Source organism: Talpa europaea (assembly GCF_964194135.1).
Source record: "Talpa europaea genome assembly, chromosome: 12".
Classification (NCBI taxonomy): domain Eukaryota; kingdom Metazoa; phylum Chordata; class Mammalia; order Eulipotyphla; family Talpidae; genus Talpa; species Talpa europaea.
The window spans coordinates 85,417,857-85,429,606 of record NC_140079.1 but is presented as its reverse complement, the minus strand read 5'-3'; the positions used below and the strand labels follow the sequence as shown (position 1 = coordinate 85,429,606).

Below are 11,750 nucleotides of genomic sequence, written 5' to 3'. Positions count from 1 at the left end.
TACTCTATGACATTCAAACAACCATGAACTCACTTATTGACACATTTCTCAGAATGATTCTTGTCGTTAAGTAAAGCACGGCTCTATATAATAAATATTTCTTGGTGCTATTTCTTGGTGCCTGAGTTATGGCTACTGATAGTTACAAAGCAGCACAGCTCTGGCTGATGTCTTCTCCCATTTCCTTGGGCAGGAGAGAAGGACATTCTGCAAAGTATGCCCTCAGGGAGACATGAGTGTGCTCTCCCATACCTGCTTGGCTTCTATTAACATTTAGGATGCACGTTCTAGGAGGCGGGCCCTAAGTCTATTCAGCTAGTTTTTCATAACATTTGACCACAGGAGCAGGTGGATGATGAATGTCCATGACAAATGACATCTTTGGGAAAAAGATTTGTTGGCTTGAGCCAGAAAGCTGGGGAGGGAAGGAGAACAGCCTATGCAAGGAAGACTGTGCAGATGTTTATGAACAGTGCCTCCACCCTCTTCCTCTGTGACTTTAAGCAACTTCTCCCTCCTACTTCTCTTTTTCTGCCCCTTCTAGGTCTGATGCTTTCTTGAAGTGGCTTGAAGTATGCGAGATTTCTGCTTCTTCAACCATGATTCACAGATTTCTTCTGTTAACAGGTGTGCTGGGCCTGGGGGCCCCCAGGGTAAGGAGGAGGGGAACTTTTGCATCAGGGATTGGAGAGAAAGGGTGTATGCAGAATATCTAGGCTTTAGACCAGGGTGAAGCCAGAGGGGTTTGGAGAAGGATGGCGGTTCCAGAGGAAGCAGAGAGTAGAGTTAGGTCAAGATGGGATGACCAGAGAAAGCTGGATGAATGACTAACTTCATAGACTAGATGAGACGGTTTGGCCTCCCCCTTTACTTCATAGATGAGAAAACGAGCCTCAGAGAGATAAAATAACAGCAGGGATTGGAGTCTCTTTTCAGAGTGTTTCTCCTTGGATTCTACCTACCACCTTCACTTTGTTTTTAGTTCTATTGCCAAGGACCCAGTTGTTAATGTGTGTTGAATGAGTAACTGATCAAAATGTTCGAAGCTTGTTTTTTGTTTTTTTTTTAATGCCTGTTTCTTTATGGCAAATGAGGCAAAAAAAAAGGGAAAGGAACATTTGCAGAGGGAGGAAATTAGGTGAGAGCCTTTAGGGACTAGATTGGTGGGCAAATCAGGGTGGTGTCAGAGTGGGGGCAAAGGGAAGGGCACCCCCCTGGGTGGTCCTTAGGTCCAGGTCAGCAAAGCATGGCCTGTGGGCACTAGGCAAGATTTTACCACCTGGTGTTGTATAACCTGCAAGCCATAGGTTGCGGATGAACATTTTTTTTAAAGATTTATTTATTTATACATACAAGAACTGGGGTACAGGCCATATGCGTGGGGGGTAAGAGAATTCACCAGAGGCAGAGTGGGGAACAGAACAGGCAGATCTACTGAAATACACTGCTGAGGGGAGCAGAGGGGAGACAGGAGAGGTCTGCTGTGCCATGTGGTTATTTCCCTGGCCAGGGATCAAACTCGTGCTGCAGTGGCTGCAGAAGCTTCATAGGTTGCGTCTTAACCCCTTGTGCCACCAGGGAGGCCCTGTTGTTAAATGGTCTATTATATGCATGTCCAGTATTTGTTTTTATCGTTCTCACTTGCTTTTGCTGCATATAGTTGTTTTTCACATTTCCTCCATGTTGTTGAAAATGATTGCATCTCATCCTTTCTTGTGGCTGTGCAATAGTCCATAGTATATATGTATCATATCTTTTTATTTTTTTAAGATTTATTTATTTATGCATGCAAGAGCTGGGGTACAGGCCAGAGGTGCTGGGGGGGTGAGAGGATTCACCAGAGACAGAGTGGGGAGCAAACCAGGCAGACTGAAATACACTGCTGAGGGGAGCAGGAGGCAAGACAGGAGAAGGCTGATGTACCATGTGGATAACCTCCCTGGCTGGAGATTGAACTCATGCTGCATTGGCTGGCGATAGCTTGATAGTGCTGTCTTTAACCCCTGCACCACCAGAGAGGTCCCTGTATCATATCTTTTTATCCATTTGTCCATTGAAGGAGATTTAGGCTGCTTCCATGTTGGTGCAGGTCTGATATCTAAATCTTTAATTCATTTGGAATTTATTTTTGTGTATGGTTAGCAAGTAATCCAACTTCATTCTTCCATGTGTGACTTTCAAATTTTCCCAGCACCATTTATGAAAGAGGCTGTCTTTTCCTCATTTTGTGTCATTAGGTGCTGGTATATGTATGGGTTTATTCCTGAACTCTTGATTCTTTTCCATTGGTGTGTGTATATATTTTTGTGCCAGTACCATATTGTCTTTAATAATGTTGCTTTATAGTAAAGTTTGAAGTCAGGTAACGGGATGTCTCCATTTCTCTCCTTTTTTCTTAAGATTGCTTTTGCAATTTGAGGTCTTTTTGTGCTTCCATATAAATTTTAATTTTTTTGTCCAGTTTTTGCAGGAAATGTTGCTGGGATTTTGGTCAGGATTGCATTAAATATGCATATCATTTTAGGCAAGACAGTCATTTTGATTGTATGGATTCTCCCCCTCCATGGGGTTATTGTTTCATCTCCTCATGTTGCCACCAAAGTCGTTTAGTAATATCTTGTAGTTCTTGTTGCATAGGTCTTTTACCTCCTTTCATTCTGACGTATTTATTTCTTTTTGAGGCAGTTGTAAGTGGAGTTATTTTCTTAATTTACTTTGCTTCTTGTTCATTGTTTGTATATAAAAAAAGGGATGGATTTTTGTATGTTGGTTTTGTAGCCTGCTGCTTTGCTGTATTCATTTATTGTTTCTATTAACTTTTTTCTGGAATCTTTAGGATCGTCTATATATTTGCAGAAAATGATCTTTCACTTTTTCTTATTTGGAGAAAGCTTGTGTTTGTCTGAGAGTTCTGGCCAAAACTTTGTGGAATAATTGAGGAACTGGAACTGGTGAGAGATTGTAGGTTTAAGAGGACTGGGGCATAGGCACCAGAGGGCCACGTCCAGTAGACTCAGGAGTTTGAAATTCCTGTCAGTCAAGTGTTTCTTGGGGGGCCGGGGCGGGGTGTGTGTGTTGGGGGGGGCGTGGCAGGTGTTTTCCAGTCTCAGCCTGGGGTGGGGGTGGCAGGCGTTCTGGATTCTCAGCCTAGACGGCAGTAGTAGTCTCTTCTGTAGGGAAGCCTGTAGGGAAGCTCTGACCTGATTTAGGCCACAGATGTTCTGTGTGTTTCACAAAGGTTCATTTCTTATCTGAGCCCTCATGTCTATAGCTCCCCAGCAATGCACCCTCTCTTCTGGGCGCCTGCTCGCGTACCCTCTTATGCAGTGCACTGGATTCTAGGGCCTTCCGCCTTGTCGGCCTGTGTCCAAGTCAATAGCTCTGGGAGGCTTGCTCTCAGCCACGCCTCCCTCTATAGGTTTTACTGCCCTGTGATGACTTTTAAAAAAGTTCACTCCTGTTTTTCTTATCCCTTGCGTCAGGCTGACACGCCTGTCGCCTGTTGTGTAAAGTGCTGATGGTTTCGGCTTTGTTTTGCATCAGTGTTTTGGGTGTGTCCGGAGCGGCCGCCCACGCCTTCGCTCTGCAGCATCTTCCCAGACTGGGGGAGCACTGCCTTTGAACCTTGATGACATGAAATGTTATCTCCCCCAAGGAATTTTATTAGTCTCATTAGTAGATGTTTAACAGGAAAACAGTCGTACTCAATTATTTTACTTTTAATTTCATTGATGAAAATTTGTGGAGATGCATTTTCTCTCTGGTTGTATAAATACCTTAATAGATACTTTATTTGCTTCTTGACCCACAAAACCTAAACTATTTATTCTCTGGCCCTTTGTAGAAGAAGTGTGCAGCCCTCTGCCCCAGGCGATGGGAGCTGGGCTTGGGTGGACACGATGTCCGGTGCTGGGTTCCAGGGGGGGGCCCGGGGGAGTGCCCCGCTCGGCCTCACTCCCTTGTTCTTCCTCCAGCCTTGGCCTTATGTGATGCGTTCAACCTGGACGCTGAGAATGCAGTGGTCTTCCAAGAGCCAGCCCGGGGCTTCGGGCAGAGCGTGGTCCAGTTTGACGGATCCCGGTAAGGGCTCAGGTGGCGGTCCCCGTCTCACCCTCGCTCTGTCCAAGACTTACATTCCCCAAGAAGAGAAATCGCAATGTCCTTGATATATATTTTTTGAGTAGATCATAATGTAACAGGGTACTAAATTCAAAAGACACAAAGGAGATACAGGAGAAATCTCCCCCCTTGCTTTCTTGCAGTGCAGGCTTTCTATTTCTGCACGACTTACCTCCATCCCCCCAAACTTTGTCGCACAGGTTATAGTCGACCTTGGCCTGCTGATTGTTTTTGAAAAAATATATATATATATTTATATATATACCATGCTCCCGAACTCTTATCATTTATGGTGCCTTGGAGCTACTGTGACTTAAGAGACTGAGCCAGCAACTGGAGAGCCTGGAAACCTAAAATATTTACCTTTACAGAAACAATTTTTTATGGAAATAATGTCTTTCCAGAAAGAGTTTGCTGACTTCTGCTCTATATTGTCCTTTGTATTTTTTTTTAATAGAACTTGATTTTACTAGATAACTACATAAAGAGCTTTCTCATTATTTTTTAGGTTCAGATCATATTTCATTAACTGGACATACTGCAATTTACACATAAATCTCTATTTTTTAAAAAAGATTTATTTATTTATGCATACAAGAACTGGGGTACAGGCCAGAAGTGGGGGGGGTAAGAGGATTCATTAGAGACAGAGTGGAGAACAGAACAGGCAGATGTACTGAAATACACTGCCGAGGGAAATAGCGAGCGAGTCAGGAGAGGTCTGCTGTGCCATGTGGCTTGCTCCTTGGCCAGGGATGAAGTCATGGTGCAGAGGCTGCCGATAGCTTCATAGGTTGCGCTTAACCCCTTGCGCCACCAGGGAGGCCCCGTAAATCTCTATTTAAAGGATATTAGATCACCTCCAAATTTTTACTACATAAACAATACTGTCCTTTTGCCATGTGCAAGAATACTTGGAGGCAAACTATGTAATTTTAACAGATTTTTCCAGATGACCCTCCATATAGGTAAAACAATTGACACTCACACCAAAACTTTACAGAACATCTATTGCCGCGCCCATCTGCCAAAGACAAGTTTTATCAAATGTACTGATCTTTGCAAATTGAAATGGTGATAGGCCTCCTTGGTGGTGCAAAGGGTTAAGTCTCAGCACTATGAAGCTATCCACAGCCAGTGGAGTTCGATCCCTGGCCAGGGAGCTGACCCACATGACACAGCAGACCTCTCCTGCCTCGCCTACTGCTCCCCTTAGCAGTGGACTTTGGTCAATCTGCCTGTTCTGCTTCCCACTCTGTCTCTGGTGAATCCTCTCACCCCTCCACCTCCACACCTCTGGCCTACACCAGCTCTTATATGCATAAATAAATAAATCTTTGAAAAAATAATTGAAATGGTGATAAATGGCTTCTCAATTTAGCTTTAAATTGCATCTCTTTTTAAATGAGAGATGCATTTCTTTTTCTGCGGACACTTACTGTTGCCCGTTCTCTGCTGGGTTATTGTTTTTCCCCAGTAGGTTGGTAGGTGCTTTGCCTCCATTGAGGCAGGCGGTGTGGGGCAGGGGCTGCCCACCTCCCTCCTCCTGTTATAGGACAGGGAGAGGGGCAGCCCAAACCCCGCAAATCTGCCTATTCTAAATGGGGGACCACCCTGTTACACTCCCAGGGAATCATCTGTCTTTTGACGGCTCATCATAGTTTAGCACATACAGAAATGAACTCAAAATGACTGTGTGTTTGAATTTATCCATTTTTAAATGACCCCTGGGTTTTGTGTCATTCTCAGAGAGGCCTTTCCCACTCCAAGATTTTTAATTTTCTGGTCCCCCACCCCCTTTGCTGAGTCTTCTTCCTGCTTCTGGGAACTGGGGAGTTCCTGCGAGGTTGCCCCCACTCATCCTCCGGGGGCAGAACTTCTTCCATAGCCCCCTTCTCCACCTGTCAGTGTTTTCTCTTATGTTCCTGGGGACCTGTTCCCTCCTGTCCTCCAGGGTGGTGGTCGGAGCCCCCCAGGAGATAGCGGCTCCCAACCAAACAGGCGCCCTGTACGAGTGTGACTACAGCACGGGCGCCTGCAAGCCCGTCCGCCTGCGGGGTGAGTGGCCGCCCCTCCCGGGCCAGCTTCCACCTGGATGAGCACCTGGGCCTGTGGGGTGTTCTCTTTGTTGCGGGGCCGGGGTGGTCTCTGGCGGGGTCTGGTTCCCCAGCCTCTGTGAGATCATCCCTCAGCACCTTCCCCAAGACCTTTTGCCCCTTGACCTGTCAGCCCCCTGTGTCTCCCAGGTTGAGGGGACCCCTGTCTGGCTCTCACACAACCCTTCCATCCCCTTGAGTATGACCATGTATATATCCGTGCCCCCAGTCCCCCCTGAGGCTGTGAACATGTCCCTGGGCCTGTCCCTGGCGGCTGCCACCACACCCCCTCGCTTGCTGGTGAGTTGCCTGGGGTTGCAGGAGTGTCGTGAGGGGAGGAGTGGGGACCCGGGGCTACTGGGGCTGGGGTCTTGTGGAGGGTGGAGAAACTGGGGTGAAAGGGCAGGAAGCAGAGGCCGCCCCTCCTACCCTCTCAATGATCCCCAGGCCTGTGGCCCCACCGTGCACCAAATTTGCAAGGAGAACACCTACATGAATGGCTTCTGCTTCCTGTTTGGATCCAACCTAATGCAGGACCCCAAGAGGTTCCCTCAGACCCTCAGAGGTAGGTCGCCATGGGCGGAGTACAGTGGGCAGCGGGAGACCGTTTCGGCGGCAGGGCTGGGCTGGGGCCGTGGTGCCCTGCGGGATGATGCAGAGGCCCAGGAGCAGAAGCGTGAGGGAGCTGGGGAGGCGCTAATGCCTGCCCTTCAGGGAATGTCCTGCTGTAGCCACTTAGCTCTGCGAGATGATCTTCCAACCATTGTCCTTAGAATAAGGCCTTGACTCTCCTCCCCAGAGCATGAGGCGCGAGGCGGTGTGGCCCATCCACCCTCTAAGTTCTCTCCCACCCCTCTGCTCAGCCACTGTGTTCCAGGCACTCTGGCTGCCTCCTCTTTTTGAGAATGTGCCTCCATGGAGCTGCGACCTTCCGAGAGATCGGCTTCCTTCACTAGCTTGACGCATTTGCGATTCATCCCCATGTGGTGTGTGACTCGTCCGGGGCCTAACCCTGGCGGCCACCGCCACCCATCAGCTGAGTAGTATTTTTGTGTTGCTGAGTAGTACCGCATGGCGTGGCTCTTCCACCCATTCACCAGCTCGTCCACTCACTGGAGGGGATGTTGGGGTGGTTTCCTGCGTTTCGCCATCATGAAGAGAGCTGAAGAAAGCACAGGAAGAAAGTCTTCCCGGCAGGGCAGTCTTCCTAAAATACAGCGGGCGGCTCTCACTGCTTTCGCTAGGAGCATTCAGTGAGTCCCCACTGCGGGGGGTAAAGTCGGACTTCTTTTTGAGATAGAGAGCCCCTCCCCAACCAGTCCCCACAGTGTCGTAGCCGTGTCATCTAGATAAATGACCTAGATTCATCTTTGTAGGGCCACCTCTGGCCCTTGACTCGCCAGGGTCCTCTTAGTCCCCCCCCTTGGCCAGCCGGGGTCGTGATGACACTCTCCATTGGAATAGCGGAGGTGGCCTTGTTTAGAGAGGTGTGGTAGGAGCTAAGGGATGGCATTCAGGGGCCCAGGTGAGGAGAGGCAGCCCCGGGCTGATGGTGTGAGGAGAGGCCGGGCCACCATTGGGAAGGGAAAGAGATGTGGGCAGTGGCTCCCTTGAGGGGACTGATGAGGGACACACTGGCCCAGGGTCACCTCCCAGAGGGAGCCAAGGGAGAATAGCTGGTCACACCTTTCCCTCTCGCCCCCTCTCTCCCCCTCTCTCCCCCTTTCTCCCTGTCTCTTTCCCTCCCGTCCTTCCCTCTCCCCTTCCTCCTCGCCCCTCTCTCTACTTCCTCCATCCCATCTCCCGCTGACGCCCATGATAGGGCGGATCCCTCCAGAAGTCTGGGGGCACAGGAGGCCAGTGGAGGAGGTGCCCTCGGGGTGCAAGCCGCTGGGGGAGGGTGGAAAGTAGACTCAGCCGAGGAGAAGGGGGGAGGACGCCCAGCGTGCCTTGTCTGTGCTGCTCCTTTTTCCTGGAATTAACTTCACCCTTTGTATTTCTGGCCAATTATTTCTCTCGGGTCCTGAGCTGGCCCAAGCAGCACCACTATCCCTGCCTCCCTCGGGAGATGTAGCCACATGTCCCCATGCCGTTACAGGGCAGCCCCAATAGTGAACGGGTTCCTGGCTGTGGGTCCTCACCCGCGCGCTTACAAGGGACTTATGAATACTCCACTACAGGCACACACGAAAGGTTCATAAAAGGTTTATTTACAAGGGAAAAGGAAATAAGGAAAATGTACAACTCAGGGAGAAAATAGGGAAATAAAGTCTTGAATGCGTCCTACCCGATCCGCCGACCTGGAAACCCAAAGGCACTCTCTGAGCTGGCCCGAATGCCAAAATGGGGGACCCCTCCAAAGCCCACGTGCCTGGCTTTATACCAACCTGGCTGCTTAACTCCGCCCTCAGGTCCCAGCCACCCTCCCTTTGGTGGTGACGGGATTTGTCTTTCCCAATGTCTTGATGGCTTTAGTCTGGGGTGGGGGTGGAGTCCACAAAGCCTGTATGGAGTTAGCTCAGAACATCCTTTCCCCCTAACACTACTACTCTGTCCATGCTCCTCTTTCGCTTGGAGCATGGATCGCAGCTTGTTACCTTCTCTGCTCAGAGAGCCGACGTGCACAAGGGCACCCAGAGTCCAGTCCTAACCAGTCTCCATGTCCCCAGGGTGCCCTCGGCAGGACATCGACATCGCCTTCTTGGTCGACGGCTCTGGGAGCATCGTACCCCCAGACTTTCAGCGGATGAAGGAGTTTGTCTCAACAGTGATGGGTCAATTCCAAAACACCAAAACCTTGGTGAGGGCCAGCGGGCCGGAGAGGGGATAGCTCGTGGGAGGTTGGTAAGGACGCGGCCGCCAGGCCACCACCTTCCTCCCACTTCACTTGCAGCTATAGCCAAAGTGCCTCAGCTTTCTTCCAGCCCCTGGAAAGCAGGCGACTCTGGCTCATTGCTAGCGGTTGGCAGGCTGAGTCCTGGTCTGAGCAGTGGGAGCAGATGGCCAGGCTCTGTCCCGGCGAGGCAGCAGGATGGAGGCACTGCAGCACCTGGAGGGATAGGGATGGGACCAGAGTGTTGTAGGATTTATGTGGGGCTTGCTGAGGGGAGGCGGGGGGAGGCACCTTCTCCAGGGTAATGCCAGCCACCCCTCCCCAGTTCTCTTTGATGCAGTACTCTGAAGACTTCCAGACTCACTTCACCTTCAACAAGTTCCGCAATAGCCTGGACCCCGTATCCCTGGTGAGGCCAATAAACCAGCTGCTTGGAAGGACACACACGGCCACGGGCATCCGCAAAGTGGTGTAAGCGCCCCCCTCCTGGCTTGGGAGGGAAGGAGGTGATGTTCTCAGCTGGGCTTCGGAGGAGGGGAGAGTTGTTCAGAGGAGGGTGGGGTGGTGGCTATTTTCAGTTGCCCAGCACTTGTGAACTCCCGGAGGAGGGGCTGTGCTTGGTGTTCTGAGAACAAACAAGCTGTGAGTCAGAACAGGAGTGAAGTGGGGGAAGTGGTGGCAGGGCAGCTGGAGGAAGACTGGAGAGGTCAGGGGAGTCAGGCCATGGAAGGCAACGGAAAGCCAGTGGGGTCCATTTTGAGCAGTGGAGAGACTCATCACATCTTGTTCTAGAGAGCTGATCTCGCTTCTGCCCCTCCCTGGTGAGGGTGGGGGTTGGGGCAGAAGTGCAGGAAAGTCAGCAAGAGGGCTATTGCATCAGGGAGCAGTTTGACGAGGGTTCAATGAAGCTTATTTAAAAATTTGTTCATTTAAAAGGACTAATTCTCAGTTAAAATAAAAAATTAACCCACAGGAAAGCATACAAAGACAAAGATGGCTTCCTCTCCCTCCACTCTGCTCTGTCTCTTGCTGCCTTTCCAGGTCTTGGGCCCCACTTTTCAGTGTCTACCCCAGGGGAGCCCACATTTCCAGCAGAGCCCAGCTCTGGCCCCTCAGTGTCTGTGACCATGGCTGCGGTCGCAGCATTAAGGGCACCTCTGCTGGCATCTGACTGTCCCTCCCCTTCCCGGACAGGAGAGAACTGTTTCACAGCAGCAGCGGGGCTCGGGAGAATGCCTTTAAGATCCTGGTTGTCATCACAGATGGAGAAAAGTTTGGTGATCCCTTGAATTATGAAGACGTCATTCCTGAGGCGAATGACAACAACATTATCCGCTACGTCATTGGGGTAGGAGAGAGGCTCCCTGGCCTGATGTGTCTCTGGTGGGGCTCTGCCTGGCCACACCTTCCCTTCAGCTTGCAAATATCAATAAAATCTCCGTGGGACAAGGGTCCCCGCATCCCCCTGTGTGCCGGATCTGTTCCCTGGGGTCACCATAATCCCAAAGTGCAGTGGCTTAACCCAACGTGAGTCTGTGCGTGCTTGGGCTCGGCGGGGCTCACTCGAGCACTGCTCTCGGCTGACTCTGTCTCTGAGGGTGGCAGCTCTGTCTGTCTGTCTGTCCAACTGGAGTGGCTGGAATCCCAGGGCAATTAGATCTTTCTGCGCCTTGTGACCCACCTAGGGCCTGTGTGAGTAGTGAAGACAGAAGAAGAAGGAGCAAGTGGCTGCCCCCTTTTCACTTTGCCAGGCTTGTTTTTATTGCTTATTCAGAAAGGAAATATCCTTTTAAAGCTCAGGCAGTCTGGGTGTTTTTCTTGTAGCCTGTCAGAGGAAACCAAATGAAGAGACTGATTGGAAAGTTTTATGGGATTTAGTATTTAGCAATTCTAGTTTTCAGAGTATGAAATGTTGAAGAAAGTAATTTTTTTTATTTTTTTTATTTTTTATTTTTTTTTTTATTTTTTTATTTTTTTTTTATAGAGGCATGCTTTTATTTATTTATTTATTATATTTGTTTGTTTGTTTTGTTTATACATGCACTGGGTACAGTCAGAAGCGCGGGAGGGTGAGAGAATTCACCAGAGCCAGAGCGGGGAGCAGAGCAGGCAGAAGGACCGAGGTACACTGCTGAGGGGAGCAGCGGGTGGCAGGAGAGGTCTGCGCACCATGTGGGATCCTCCTCCGGTGGCTGGGGAGCAGCTGGGGATCGAACCGGCGCCGCAGAGGCCGCGGGCAGCTTCGCAACCCAGCGCTCAACCGCTGCGCCACCGGGGAGGCCCCGAAAGTAATTTTTTTTAAAAAAAGATTTATTTATTTATGCATACAAGAACTGGGGTACAGGCCAGAGGTGTGGGGGGTGAGAGGATTCACCAGAGACAGAGTGGGGAACAGAACAGGCAGACTGACTGAAATACACTGCTGAGGGGAGCAGCGGGTGAGACAGGAGAGGTCTGCTGCGCCGTGTGTGTAGCTCCCTGGCCAGGGATCGAACTCCTTGTGCAGTGGCTGCCTGTAGCTTCATAGTGCTGAGATTTAATCCTTGGGCCACCAGGGAGGCCCACCTTTTGACCTTCTTAAGCCACTTTACTCATCCCCGCACCCTACTTCTGCCAGCCCGACACCATGAGTTGAGGCACAGCAAGTGGACCCTGGCTGGCTTTCAGCCCTCATCACTCCCTTGACATAATGCCCTGTGTGT

General features: G+C 50.2%; 1 protein-coding gene across 1 annotated transcript in view; it reads left to right on the top strand.

The window, feature by feature from the left end:
• Positions 1–599: 599 nt before the first annotated feature.
• The window catches only part of LOC311181752 (integrin alpha-M-like), a gene marked incomplete at both ends in the record, with an annotated part of 28,121 nt that continues 16,970 nt past the window's right edge, over positions 600–11,750 (top strand). The window contains 8 exons of the mRNA XM_084250187.1: positions 600–653; positions 3,845–4,080; positions 6,074–6,177; positions 6,445–6,515; positions 6,663–6,780; positions 8,885–9,015; positions 9,374–9,519; positions 10,243–10,396. Coding sequence (XP_084106313.1) covers positions 600–653; positions 3,845–4,080; positions 6,074–6,177; positions 6,445–6,515; positions 6,663–6,780; positions 8,885–9,015; positions 9,374–9,519; positions 10,243–10,396 — 1,014 coding nt within the window. The remainder of the gene's footprint in view (positions 654–3,844; positions 4,081–6,073; positions 6,178–6,444; positions 6,516–6,662; positions 6,781–8,884; positions 9,016–9,373; positions 9,520–10,242; positions 10,397–11,750) is intronic.